This window comes from Rattus rattus, chromosome 8 (assembly GCF_011064425.1).
Source record: "Rattus rattus isolate New Zealand chromosome 8, Rrattus_CSIRO_v1, whole genome shotgun sequence".
In the NCBI taxonomy this organism is placed as follows: domain Eukaryota; kingdom Metazoa; phylum Chordata; class Mammalia; order Rodentia; family Muridae; genus Rattus; species Rattus rattus.
This window is the reverse complement of record NC_046161.1, coordinates 98,805,376-98,818,846: the sequence shown is the minus strand read 5'-3', so window position 1 is coordinate 98,818,846 and position 13,471 is coordinate 98,805,376. Positions and strand designations below refer to the sequence as shown.

General features: G+C 51.3%; 1 protein-coding gene across 7 annotated transcripts in view; it reads right to left on the bottom strand.

Annotated features, from left to right (window-relative positions):
• The window catches only part of Cacna2d2 (calcium voltage-gated channel auxiliary subunit alpha2delta 2), a 130,901-nt gene that overhangs the window by 27,050 nt on the left and 90,380 nt on the right, over window positions 1–13,471 (bottom strand). For all 7 annotated transcript variants that reach the window (XM_032910526.1, XM_032910527.1, XM_032910528.1 and 4 more), the window contains exon 4: window positions 5,476–5,535. In XM_032910526.1, the coding sequence (XP_032766417.1) occupies window positions 5,476–5,535 (60 nt within the window). The remainder of the gene's footprint in view (window positions 1–5,475; window positions 5,536–13,471) is intronic.

Here is a 13,471-nt window from a genome sequence, read left to right as displayed (position 1 = left end):
GAGTCCAGGATTCGTGAGATGGAGGGCTGTCATTTAGTGTTTTGCAAGGCAGCTGCCAAGGCTGCCCAGACATGACTGTCACCTGCCCACCAGCCCCCTGTGCAGAGTCCAGGCAGCCACTCAGCCACCCCAGTGAGGTCGTGTGGCCTTCCTTCCAGGACATACTGCCAGCTCAGTTCGACCGAAAAGGATATTTTTTCCTGAGAGCCGTCTGTTGCTGGCTTGACAGAGACAGGTGGTGAGCCCTATGGCTGGGTTGGACCCTCGGGCCAGGGGGGCCACCTGTCTTGTCCAGCTGGCTCTTCAGGCCTTACTCCTGGCTTCACAGGTCTCCCTCTAAATTCTGTAGCTAGGGTTACCTCCCCCATCAGACAGGAAGGGCCACTACCTCCACCAGACTCCAAGGTCTCCTACTGTAGGTTGAGACCGAGGGTTTGTCGTCTCTCCCCTCTCTCCCCAACCCATGCCCTGGCCCAAATCCTCCCTGGTGGTGGCTTAGGTGGCAAACAATGCTGGCTCAGTGTGATGTTGGCACCAGGCATAGTCCAGCAGGTGGCCCATCTTCATCTAACGTTAAGTGTTATGGGTACCCGACCACCTGCTGCCCGTCTGTGTAGAGCCAGGGGAGGTGCTGTCTATAGATCAGGGTCACGGTCTCTCTAGTATTCCCAAGTCTAGGCTGTGGCTACTGGTTTCCTGGCCCTGCCAGGATCAAATGAGTATAGGCATGGCCTAGAATTAGAGAGTGTTTTATCCCCTCCCTCTTCCCTGTCATTTATTGATGGTATCTCAGCTCTGATCTTGTGGATTCAAGGGTTCCCTAAGTCCCTGGCTGGTGCCATTGGTATGTATGTGTGTATATACAAATATACCACAATTATCTGTTCCCTGCTCTGTACTGTCCACACTGGGTGATGCACACCTTACTAACAATGCAGTGAATTCCTGTCTAGTTTCATGAACCCAGTACTCTGTGCCCACAACTTCTGGATAACATGTCCCCCACTCAGAAGGAAGAGTCTGGTCACTTTGCCACCAGAGCACTGGACTGGGGACAAGGTCAGGTGATAGATGGCATTGACACAGGTCTGGCTGCCCCTGATCTGAAGGAGTCATGACTGAGGCAGACAAACAGGACACTGGCCTGGGTATGTCTATGATATAGAGTTCCAAAAAGAGGTGCTGTGGGGGGACCAGCCCCCAGGCTGGGGCTGGAAAGGGGAATCCTGGGCTTTGCCTTATGAATTAGGGGACAAGAATGTCCCTGCGAGAAGGCTGGGCCTGGGAAGGGACTTGAGCTTGAGGCTGGGATTGCGACATGGGTCAGTTGTCCCTCCTGAGCACAGAGGAGGAAGGTGACTCCCTGTTCACCTTCTCAAGGTCACTGGATTTCAGGGTGGACTTTATGCTTGCCAGGGACAACCCACATCCTTTCCCCAGCCACGTTTGCTGCATGGCCTGTCACGGACAGGCCCTGCCAACTCTCCCTAGCAGTGCTGGCTGGCAGGTGGGCTAATGGGCCACCATTAGCACTAATGCCTTTCAGCCTGGCAGTCGCAGCAGCAGCAGTAGCAGCAGCAGATCTTCACGGGAACAGCAGTGACCTTGCAGTTTGGAAGAAACAGGTGACCACAGGCCTTGCTCCTGGGGATCTGAGGCATGCGCACTGATGGGCTGATCAGCACAGGGAAGAGGGCACTGAGCGAACAAGGCCCTGTTCTCCCAGTGGCCAGTGCAGCCTGTGGCCACAACCACATCTGTAGCAGCTCAGGTTAAGCAGGAGGGTGGTTAGCCAGAGCCCATTTCTGCTTCAGCGGAGGGCAGTTACAAGCAAGGCAGGCATGGAGAGAGGTGTTTCGTAAATCACTGGCTCAGCACCCATGCAGCCTGGTGAACACACCTCAGAGGCCATGCTAAGCTGATAGGTAGCACAATGTCAGCTAGCCAATGGGGCAAAGGATCCCTTGCTTGTGTCCCAGTGATATAGAAGTGGGTTTTTGAGCAGCATCTCTCAGTGCCCTTGGGTCCCCCTAAGCTTCAGCATTCTCTCAGACATCCCCGGTGCCTACCCTGGCCCAGAATAAGTGTTGAGACCCATGGACCAGGGGCCTGGCAGAGGACAGCACTGGGAAATACAGGTGTTTCCTTCTTATGAAGAACCTGGAGGAGGAACAGGTTTCGTGCTATGGTAGCCTCTTTGTCTCCCTCTCTGGGGCTTGAACTGGGAGGGAAAGAAAACCAAAGGGAGGGCAGGGCCTGTGTTTATTTCTCAACTCCTGCCCTGCTCAACAGGCTTGCTCATGGGAGAAAACAAGCTGACAGTCAGGGGAACAAAATGAGGAAACTGAGGAGAAGTTGAGGGTCTCAGACACTCTGAGGACAGAGTGAATGGCAGGCTGAGAAGAGATAATAGCTTAAGGTGAACTTTCTAGGAGGAATGAAGGGGATTCCAAGCAGAGGTCAGGAGAAACCAAGGCCCAGGCACAGGAAGGGTGGTGAAGCATGAGAGGAGGAACTGAGAAACAAGGCTGTGGAAGGAAGCAGGAGCGGGCAGATGTGTGGCCTGAGTGTAGCAGGGAGGGGCGGGGGAGCTGTGAAGTGGGGTTGTCTGGGTGTGGCAGCACGGTCTGAGTGTCAAGTAAGAGCCTCTGTCTACCTATCGACTTATCTACCTACCGATCTGTCTGTCTGTCTATCTAGCTACTTACCTCTCTTCCTGTCTGTCTACCTGGTTATCTACCTTTCTTTCTCTCTCTTTTTTTTTTTTTTGAAACAGGGTTTCTCTGTGCAGCACTGGCTGTTTTGGAACTTGCTCTGTAGAAGAGGCTGGCCTTGAACTCAGAGATCTGCCTGCCTCTATCTTCCAAGTGCTGGGATTAAAGGTGTGCACCACCCCCACCTGCTATCTTCTTTCTTTCTCTTTTTACTTTTTAAAAAAAGATTTATTTATTTATTCTTTATTATGTATGTAATAATATACATAAGATATAGCATTCTGCCTACCTATGTGACTGCATGCCAATTCGATTTCATTACAGATGGTTGTGAGCCACCATGTAGTTGTTGGGACTTGAACTCAGGACCTCTGGAAGAGTAGCCAGTGCTCTTAACCTCTGAGCCATCTCTCCAATCCCCATCTCTTTTTACTTTCAAATGTATGAGTGTTTTGCCTGCATGTGTGTCTGTGTACCACATGAATGCCTGTGATGCCCATGGAGACCAGAAGAGGGCACTGGACCTTCTAGAACTGGAGACGGTTGTTTGCTGCCATGTTCTGAGAATTGAATCTGGATCCTCTGAAAGAGTAGTCAGTGCTCTATTACAGTGCATGTGCGTGTATACCCCTGTGTTTATGTGTATGTATTTGTGTTTGCATGGATGTGTATGTTCTGTGTTTGTGTGTATGTGTGTGTTTATATTTGTGTGTATGTGTATGTTCTGTGTGTGTGTATTTGTATTTGTGTGTATGTTTCTGTGTTTGCATGTGTGTGTATGTGTATGTTTCTGTGTTTGCATGTGTGTGTGTGTATTTGTATTTGTGTGTATGTGTATGTTTCTGTGTGTGTGTGTGTGTTTCTGTGTTTGTAGTACTCATGCTGTAAGGCAGGTGTAGAGGACAGAGGACAACTGAATAGAGCCACCTCTCCCTTTCTATTTTAATGTGGGTTCCTGGTATGACAGAGGTTGCAAGTGCCTTTACCCACTGAGGCATCTCTCTACCCACCCATCTCCATTTTTGAGACAAGGGTCTCATGTAGCCCAGGCTGGCCTTGAACCTGCTATGTAGCTGAGGCTGGCTCATTATTCTCTTACTTCCATTTCCTGAGAGCTGTCACTACAGACTTCCAGAACCATGACTGAGGAGGGACTGTGATGGAGTAGGGCAAGAAAAGGGTTTCTCTTGGTCCTAGGGAGTCCACTTAGTTTAGGGGGTGGGAGCCGGTAACTATTTTACTTGTTCATTGAAAACATCATCTTGGGTTAGGGGCATGGTTCATTCGTAGAGTTTGTCCAGCATGCTCAAGATGCTGGTTTTTGTGAAAGAGTGAAATAGAGAGGAAAGAGAAATAAATTAGCCGTTGTCCCCAGCTCCACGCACCTGTTTAACTCCTCCCACCTAACCTGTGGTGAAAGAGGCTACTGTGAAGGCAAGGCAAAGACAGGGGAGGGAGTCTGGGGAGACAGAGCATGGGGAGCGGGTTCAGGGGGCTGGGTCACAGGGGAATGGTTGGTAACAGCTGTAAATCTCTGTTGCCCATAGGCGACCTCAGCAAGTGGAGCTGACGACCCCAGCAGCTTTCTGGGGCACACAGATCTACACCAGCTTGGCTCAGAGCCAGAAGGAGTCAAGGTATGTCTCACCTCCATCACATATAGTAGTTCCTAAATCCTGGGGCCAGCTCTTGGTGCTTCCCTCTGCCTCTCCTCTAGCAAGGAGACTACTGGGAGTCATGGCCCAGACCCACAGAGCCCATTAATTGGTCTGGTTGCTGAGGGCTCCGTGGTCCCTGGTTCCAAGGCTTCCCTGAGTCTGGGAACAGCTTTGTCTTAGACACTAGCCCAGCAGGAGGGGTCAGGAGTGTACAGCTCCAGCCTGGCTGGTGTGGCTGCTCTGTTTTGCCCGATCCTCTGGGCCCTACAGTGCCCTGCACTTGGCTTCAAGGTGTTTGAGCCACCTGGATTTTCACTACGAAAGGAAAGGCATGATGACTTCGGCAGGCCGGTCCTTGGGGCCCAGCCAGAGGACATCCTAGGAAGACAGACTGCTGCTCAAAATGAAGAGGACACAGACAATGCTCTGTCTCAGGGCCTCTCTTAGGTCAGGATGTTAATGTCTTAGACGAGTCCTGGTTTCAAGAGGCAAGTATGAACCCCCTAAACTAGACTCATGGGATCATGGGATCATGGGATCTTCTTGGGAAATGGCCATTTTAGCAAAGCTTTTCTTTTTTTTCCCCCCAGAGCTGAGGACTGAACCCAGGGCCTTGCGCTTGCTAGGCAAGTGCTCTACCACTGAGCTAAATCCCCAACCCCTAGCAAAGCTTTTCTACTCATGAGCCACCCCAAGACTACTCTGGGCTTATTTCTACATTGCATTCCCCAACACTGAGGGAGAGATGGCTTCTTTTTCCTGAGGGTTTGACGAAGGATTCTGTACTCTATCAGTGCCCTTCTAGAGTGTGTGCAGCACGCACTGCTTCCTCTGAACGCCATCCTAGCTAAGGTGTCAAGCCCTGGGTGCTTGGAGGGTGAAATGTGTTTTGGTTTTTTAAAATTACATTTGTTTGTTTGTTTATTGTGTGTATCCGTATGCACAAACGCCACAGTGCATGTATGGAAATCAGAGGGCCACAGGTGGGAGTGGGTCTTCTCCTCTTACCAAGTGGGTCCTGGGTCTTGATGTCACTAGGCTAGAGGCAACCACCTTTATCCACTGAGCCATCTTGCTGGTCCGACATACGCCATGGCCCTTACCTTGATGTTGTCTTGCCAGCGGTGGGCTTTCTGGAAATTCTCTGCAGCGTCAGCCAGTCTCTGAGGGACAGAGCACATGGAAGTCAGAGGCTGAGGTAAGCTGACTGCCCCATGTCTACCCCAAATCCTTCTCCATGCCCCATCCTTCCCAGGACCAACCAGGCTGACTCAGGACCTCCCTCTTCCTCGTGTCATCAGAGCCTCAAAAATCCTAGATAGGGCTCAGCTTGTAGGAGGGACACTTCACTAAGTACAACCGGGTCCCTACAGGAGACAGGAGGCCTGCCTGCCTGCCAGTCTAAGAGGCTTTTCCACAGGACTCTCAGCACTGACTCTGCGGTCCTTCTAGAAGGTAGGATAGACATCCCTCCTGCCCAAGCTTCAGGGCCACCTTCTGTCCTCCCTCCCAGGGTGTGTGACACCTACAAGTTATTGAGTGTCTCATCATGCAACTGTGCCTTGACCAGGCTCAGCAGGACATGTCTAGGGTCCACTTCTATTCATTCAGACTCACTGTCCTCTCCCAGGCTTCCTGAGGCCCTTCCCACAGGGCTCCCAGACCTCCACTCAGAGCCTTTCCTAGCCTTTAGTGCTACTTTTAGTGACCTTTGACCGTGGAGCCCAGTCCTGAGGGCTTAGTGCCAGACTCTTCTGAGATGTGGGCATGTGACAGACCCAGACGGCCCTGCTTCTTACAGTGTGTGTGTGTGTGTGTGTGTGTGTGTGTGTGTGTGTGTGTGTGTGTAATGCAATAAATAGCCAGGGAGCTTCACCAGGGCAGGAGTAGCTAAGGCTCAGTTTTACTAGTTTTGGGAACATCACAAAAGCTTATGGTGAAGGCCCTTGGACCTGGCCACCCTCTGAGCTTAAACCTGAAACTCTCATGGATTCTGTGGTTCAGGAAGGGCTCCAACGATGAAACCTTCTCAAGAATTCAGTGATGTTTTGAGAACTGCAGTGTGTGATGGTTTGTATATTCTCATTCTCGGCTCAGGGAGTGGCACTCTTTGAAGGTGTGGCCCTGTTGGAGTAGGCGTGTCACTGTGGGTGTAGGCCTCATCCTAGTTGCCTGGAAGTCAGTATTCTGCTAGCAGCCTTCAGATGAAGATGTAGAACTCAGTTCCTCCTGCGCATGCCTGCCTGGATGCTGCCTTATTCCCACCTTGATGATAATGGACTAGATCTCTGAACCTGTAAGCCAGCCCCAAGGAAATGTTGTCCTTGTAAGAGTTGCCTTGGTCATGGTGTCTGTTCACAGCAGTAAAACCCTAAGACACAGTCATAACCACCACCAGGAACTGGAGTCCAGCTCGTGGGGTGGACACTGCATGCCAAGCCCTTCCTCTGGCCAGTGACACATGTGGATCTCCAGCAAGGATGTACCAGGCTTGGGACAGTGAGCAACTTGCTTAGGATGCACAGTGAGCCTGGGTTAACCTGGAGCCCTAGCCCAGCCCCCACTATCACATTCACCTTGCTTAGCCCATGGGGTCTCAAGACCACTCCTTCACAGGGCTCCCTATACCTTGTGTTCCTCGTTTTGGCCCCATCCATCCCATGTCCTGACTCAAGGTTTCCGACTTGAATTAGAAGACCCCAGTGTCTTGGGTATTCAGGACAACTCATCCTTGCCCATCAGTCCTGTGTGTAGGTCCCAGAGAAGAGGGTCTAATAAAGCTTAAAGAGGCCCACTTCCCTGGGTTGATCTTCAGTCTACCCAAGTTGCCATGTGTCCTCCTGTAACAGGCTCTCTTTGTTCCATGGGAGTGAGTGTATGTACATGGAATATATGTGCATGCATGTGACTTTAATTAGGCAGGGTTTCTCGCTGAACACAGGGCTTGTTGATGTGTGGGTCTTGCTAGCCAGCTTGTCCAGGGATCCCATCTTCACCTCCTGAGTGCTGGGAGTACAGGCTGGCTCCCACACCCACCCAGCTTTTATGTGGCTTGAACCTGTGTGTTAATCCTGGGAATTGAACTCTGTTCCTTACACTTGGGTGGCAAATGTTTATACACTAAGCCATCTCCTCAGCCCTGGTATAAACCTTCTTCTCTTGAAGCTTCTGCTGCCTGCCTTCCGCATTGCCATCACTCAAATGACTGCTACCACTGCCCTACTCAGGTGGTCCTGCCCCACCCATCGAGTCTTTCTGAATTCACTTCACTCTGAAGACCCGGGGCCTTATCTCAGGTGTGGATCTGATCATTCGAATGTCACTAGCCCTCATGCCCTTCATCTGAAAGGCTCCTGAGGCTTTGCCAGACTCCGTTTTCTTCTTCTTTTCTTTCTCCCAAATCCTGGATCCCCTTTTTGGCTTGAATCCTTAGAATGGCTGAGACCTGCAAACTCACAATCCTGCAGTACCTTTCTGTGAAGGTATGTGTGACATTTTAAGTGGGTTGGGCTGGAGAGATGGGTGGCTCACTGGTTAAGAGCGCTGACTGTTCTTCCAGAGGTCCTGAGTTCAATTCCCAACAACCACATGGTGGCTCACAACCATCTGTAATGGGATCCGATGCATCATCTGGTGTGTCTGAAGACAGCGACAGTGTACCCATAAAATAAATAGTATTTTTTAAAAAGTGGGCATCACACTGCACCACACCACATGTAAAGCTCTATACTTGGGCTCAAAGATCCACAAAATCCAGGGAGGTAGCCCCTGATGGTACAGCTCAGAACAGGAGCCTCGGCAACCACTGCATCTCCCTTTCTCTTATCTAGGGGACTCCTATCTTCCCTGGGGTCCCAGATGTACCTCAGAGTGGGACTTGAGGCTATTTGGGGGCCCTGTAGAGGCCCCTGCCTTTCATAAGTGCCGTATCTAAGGCAATGTGGGAACCAGACTAAGACTTCTTAGTATAGAAGAGAGGGAGAGAAAATGGGGCTGCAGACCCCACACTGAACCATGGCTCTAAAGAATCTGCTCCCTTATGCTTCTACTTGTGTGTGTGTGTGTGTGTGTGTGTGTGTGTGTGTGTGTGTGCGCACGCGCACTTATGTGCTCACTCTTTCACACTCTCAGCACACAGCTTTGACCCTAGGACTGACTCATGGGTCCCAAGAATATGGGAATCCTCAGACTTCATAACCTAGTGGACAAGGTAAGGGAGCACCCAGGAGGGAGGGTTCAGTCCTTGGTCTCCTTAAGCTCACAGAGTCCCCTGGGCTCAAAGGCCTGGGTCAGCCCGCTGAGTCGTGAATAACGGAGTTGCAATAGCCACGGCAGAAGGATTACTTTTAATCCTCAGTAACGATCAAGCCATTATTATTTTTTTGGTGTTACAGATCAATCAGTCCATCCCCGGGCGTTGGACGTGTGGAAACTGCTAAATAGGCAGGTCTAGTGGTGTGGGAAGGGAGGGCCAGGCAGTGGGATAGGGTGAAGTGGGCAGGCCCCTGCTGCTCAAGGTCCCATCAGGCCTGAGAGCGAGGAGGTGAGGGGTAGGGGGACAACCCCCGAAGCCCTGGCCTGCGTTCAACATAGTTTCCTCCAGCAGTGGTTTCACGTCTCTGGCCATCCAGATCTTTCTGTGAACTACAGGTAGTAACTGATCCACATGGAGGGTAAGCAGGCTCTCCGCAGCCCCATTTCTCCAACCCCAGCAGCCCTCGTAGGTAGCCTGTCCATGGGGGTTTTTCTTGCAGGCTCTTGTCCACTTGAGAACTTTCCTCTCTTATCCGCTCCTCTGCCTGATTAGCTGCCTTCTCTGAAAGTTTCCTTTAACCCTTGTCCAGCCTGTGGGCTTCCTGCTGTCTCCACGAGGCGGGCACATCCTTGTGTATATGTGGGGCTATAAGCTTAGCACCCTCTGCCCTTGTCCTCACTCTTTACAAAGCCCACAACAGTCAGGCCTGTTTTGGGGTATCAATGGTCCTCCCTGCCTCCCAAGACTTACCTTCCTCCCACCTCTCTAGTTCCTTTGTGATGGACCACAGAAAGGCAGGCTACTCTGGGCCAAGCTGGAGCCTCAGTTTGGTCCTGTCCCCAGGGTATCTGCTGTGTATGAGAGATCCATTCTGTTCTGGGCCCTGAGCTTAGCCTGGTCCCTGAGTGACAGTCCTCTGGGAGTGACTCCCTTTTCAGACTCGGGCTGTGCTCTTGGAGTTGCCCTTAGTCCTCCTGCTACCAGGACCCTGCTGCTCCCCCTTCATGTACTTCTGACCCTCTCACCCATGACAAATCCCTACTCCTTCTGGGCACCAGAAGATGTTTCCTTATGACACCCAGGGAACCTTCCTTGTGCTTGTCATCTTGATCTCTGAGCTCAGTGAGGGACAGTACCTGGTTGCTATTAAATTTAGGGTAACCCAGATCCTAGCATATAGTGGGTATATAGTAAACATTGTTCAATCAAGGTCAGATCATTTCTGGATCTGTATAGGGGTCTGGGCTTGAGCCCTGTCCAATCAGGGCTGGGATCCCAGGTCTGTGGTTTGGCCTCTCGGGACTTCCTTTCCTTACCCCACCCCGTAGGGTAACGGCCTAGGGACCATACTGCTGCTGTGAAGTTGCTGATGGTGTCTTGCCTGGCTTGCAGTGTCCCCACCATGGTCAGCATTGGAGGGAACCACAGTGGGATTCTGAGGAGGGCTGTTCACAGCCAAGTCCATCATGATAACAGCAGGCATTTCAGAGGCAATTATCAGAGAGTTTCACTTAACAATCAATTTCCCTCAGCTCTGGGAGCCATTCTTACAAGAAAAGGCAAGAAAGAAGGGGACAGGCTGTGCGCTGGGCTGGGGACAATACTCTCCTGGGGAGTAGTGGGCCACTGGTACCTTCAAATTTCAGTAAGTTAAATGTCCTTAGCTTAGGGGGACTGAGACAGACGATGGTGTGAGATAAGTGACCCAGGCTGTGGACAACACCTGGAGGGTCAGAGTCCCTACATCCTGGGCTGGGCTGGGCTTGGGTGTAGTGGGAAGGCAAGAGCCCTCAGGTGGGCCACCCTCTTAAAAACCCTGCGCTCTCCCACAGCACCCCACTTGTTGTCTTTTATATCCTCTTTCACCCAGGAGCCCCTCAACCCAGAGCTGATGGCAGCAGGCCCTGGAAGCAACTGCCCACTGACAGGACTTGTTCAATTGTGTAGCCTAGAGGGAAAGGTTTTAGAGAGTTTTGGGTTTTAATTAGTTACAGCTACTGCTGCTTCCGAGAGGATATGAGAAGCTTAGAGTAGAAGGCCCTGAACTTGGGATGAACAGGATGTTGAGCTCTGGGGTCCAGGGCGTGGGATGAGCCAGGTGGGAGCTGTGGTGGAGAGGGAGCTCTGGGGTAGAGGCCAGGGCCAGTAAGTCCAGAGCAGAGCGACAGCACCAGATAGATGCTCTGAGAAACCAGAGGAGGGCTGTCAGAGTGTTTACAGGCTCAGCCTGGCTAGCATTAGACATGCCCCGTACCTTCCTAGGCCGAGGCTTCCCAGACCAATGCAGTTTATACGCCAGATGGAGGATTGTGGGGTGCCTCAGACAGGATCCTTTTGTAGCTGAGGGGACTGAGGCAGAGTATTAGTGCCACTGTCACAGCCCCCTGATCAGGGAGCGGTAATGGGGCATCTTTAGGTCTACCTAATACTATAGCCCAGGAGGGATGGGCAATGAGCCCCTCAGGGCAGGGGCTGATGAGGCCAGGTGGGCCTGGCTGACTAGGTTTACCTGCTGTTCCCTAATTGGTTCCTTTGTCCTTTACCCAAGGGGAGAGACCAATGAAGTGGTCCTTCAGAAGTGTCCAGAGTTCACCAACTAATCCTGATGTCACCAGGCCAGACCTGATGAGGGCATGCCCAGCAGCCCCACTGAGTTAGCCTGGCCCAGCCCAGCCTTCTCCTGTTGTCTCCTTCCCTGGGGCCCCCACATTAGATCCGTATTGTGCACTGCTAGATACTAAATACAGATTTCCAATTTCCAGAGCTGTTATGGTCTAATGAGTAAATAATATACATATTTAAAACTGTCTAAAAACATATCTGCATAATTAAAATATCTGCATAATAACCAAGCGAGATGCAGCTCAGCACAGGGGGAGTTGGAGACCCAGGGCCGACAATAGGAGCAGAAGGGAAGGCTGAGTTGGGGGTCCCGGCACTGTGTATTTCTCTTCCCTGCCACTCCGGCCTTGAAGAGGCAGTGGTGTGTCCATCGAAGCACTCCAGTCAGGGAGTAGAAGAAACCCCAGCTCAGACCCATGTCTGCACCTCTCATGGTCTGAGACTGGGCACGTGCAAATGGACAGTGTCCAGTATGTGGCCTGTTGGTGCCTTCACACCTCTTACTGCAGCATCTAATGAGCTCAGAGCTTTGCACACTGACCATGACTTTCTGAGGGAAGGTCTTGTCCCAGTCTCCTACTTTATACAATCCCAAGGGATGAGGAGACGTGCGCCAGTTTGGGCAGAGCAGGCCAGCCAGACCCATAGCTTACATGTCCTGTGATGGGGACACATCAGTCCCTCCGTTCATCCATCCAATTCTACTTCCAACATAAAGATAAAAGTGCCACCAAAATGATGGGAAACAAACCCTAAACCCCTCACCCAGATTCCAGCAACCAAAACAGCAAACAGCCCTGGAGGACGGCCAGTGCTGTAGGAAAGGGCCTTGCAGCTCTTGACAGCGACAGGTTTCTTAACCTTTTCCCTCAGAGGCCACGCACACACGACATGAGTTGCTAAAAATATATAAAATAGTAGAGTGGGTTTGTTTTCTTATAAAAAGGTCAGAACACATGTATCACGGGAAAACTCATCAGAGTGGCGGTCTCTCTCTCTCTGCAGGTGCGAAGCTGCCTCTCTGCTTCTGGCCTAGGCCCCCGAGTCCCCTGTGGGGAGCGTCAGCTTGGTTATCGATTCCTGAACTTCTCTGTGCCATCTGGGAGAGACAGCGTATGTTTCATTTTCTCAGAACAAAAGGGAAGATATAAAGTGTGGTCTGGGGGGGCTGGAGAGATGGCTCAGTGGTTAAGAGCACTGACTGCTCTTCCAGAGGTCCTGAGTTCAATTCCCAGCAACCACATGGTGGCTTACAACCATCTGTAATGAGATCTGATGCCCTCTTCTGGTGTGTCTGAAGACAGCAACAGTGTACTCATATAAATAAATTCTAAAAAATCTTTAAAAAAAAAAAAAGTGTGGTCTGGGAATGGAGATGGGGGTGGGGTGGGGGCAAGACCATGGCCCTATCTGGTGTCCACAAGGTGTGACTTTCAGAACACACAAATTTCCCCAGAAAATTACTGGGTCCTTAAAGACTGGGTCCCTAGGGAAGACACATGCAAAATACCACACTGTTTTGTAACAGGCATGTTGTTAGAAAAAAAGAGGGAAGAGAGGGATAGGGGAGAGAAGGGGAGAGGGAGAAGGAGAAAGAGAGGAGAGAGAGAGGGGAGAGAGAGAGGGAGAGAGAGAGAGAGACACACACAGAGGCAGGGTGCATTTTAACACTGAGAAGAGGAACGTTATTAGCTTGAAGACACTTCTTCCGAGGGAGCGGAGGAGGCAAGCGTGCCCACAGGTGGCCATCAGTTCCACTGGTTTGATTGCTTTAACTGGAACTCCAGTTCGCACAGAAAGAGTGGGTTGTATCACTGGAGGACAGCCAAATATATCTACAAGAGGAAAGGGAACTCTGCAGCTTAGCACGTAGTGTTGGGATTAGCTTGTTTCCAAAGCAGGTTCCACAGGACCCAGGGGAAAGTGGACCTTCTGGAGAGTTCCACTCTGGTGAAGGGCTGCCTTAGGAGGGCTGGGTGTAGACCTAGGTAGTCACACAGGGTCAGGGTCTCGGGGTCTTGGGGTCTCTCCTCCTCCTCCTCCTCCTCCTCCTCCTCCTCCTCCTCCTCCTCCTCCTCCTCTTCTTCATCTTCCTCCCTTCTCTCTCTCTCTCTCTCTCTCTCTCTCTCTCTCTCTGTGCATGTAGGCATGTGGGTGACAATGTTTCATCCCCCACTCCCCCATTGGAGACCTGCGTTTTTGAGGCTCGGCAATTGCCATCA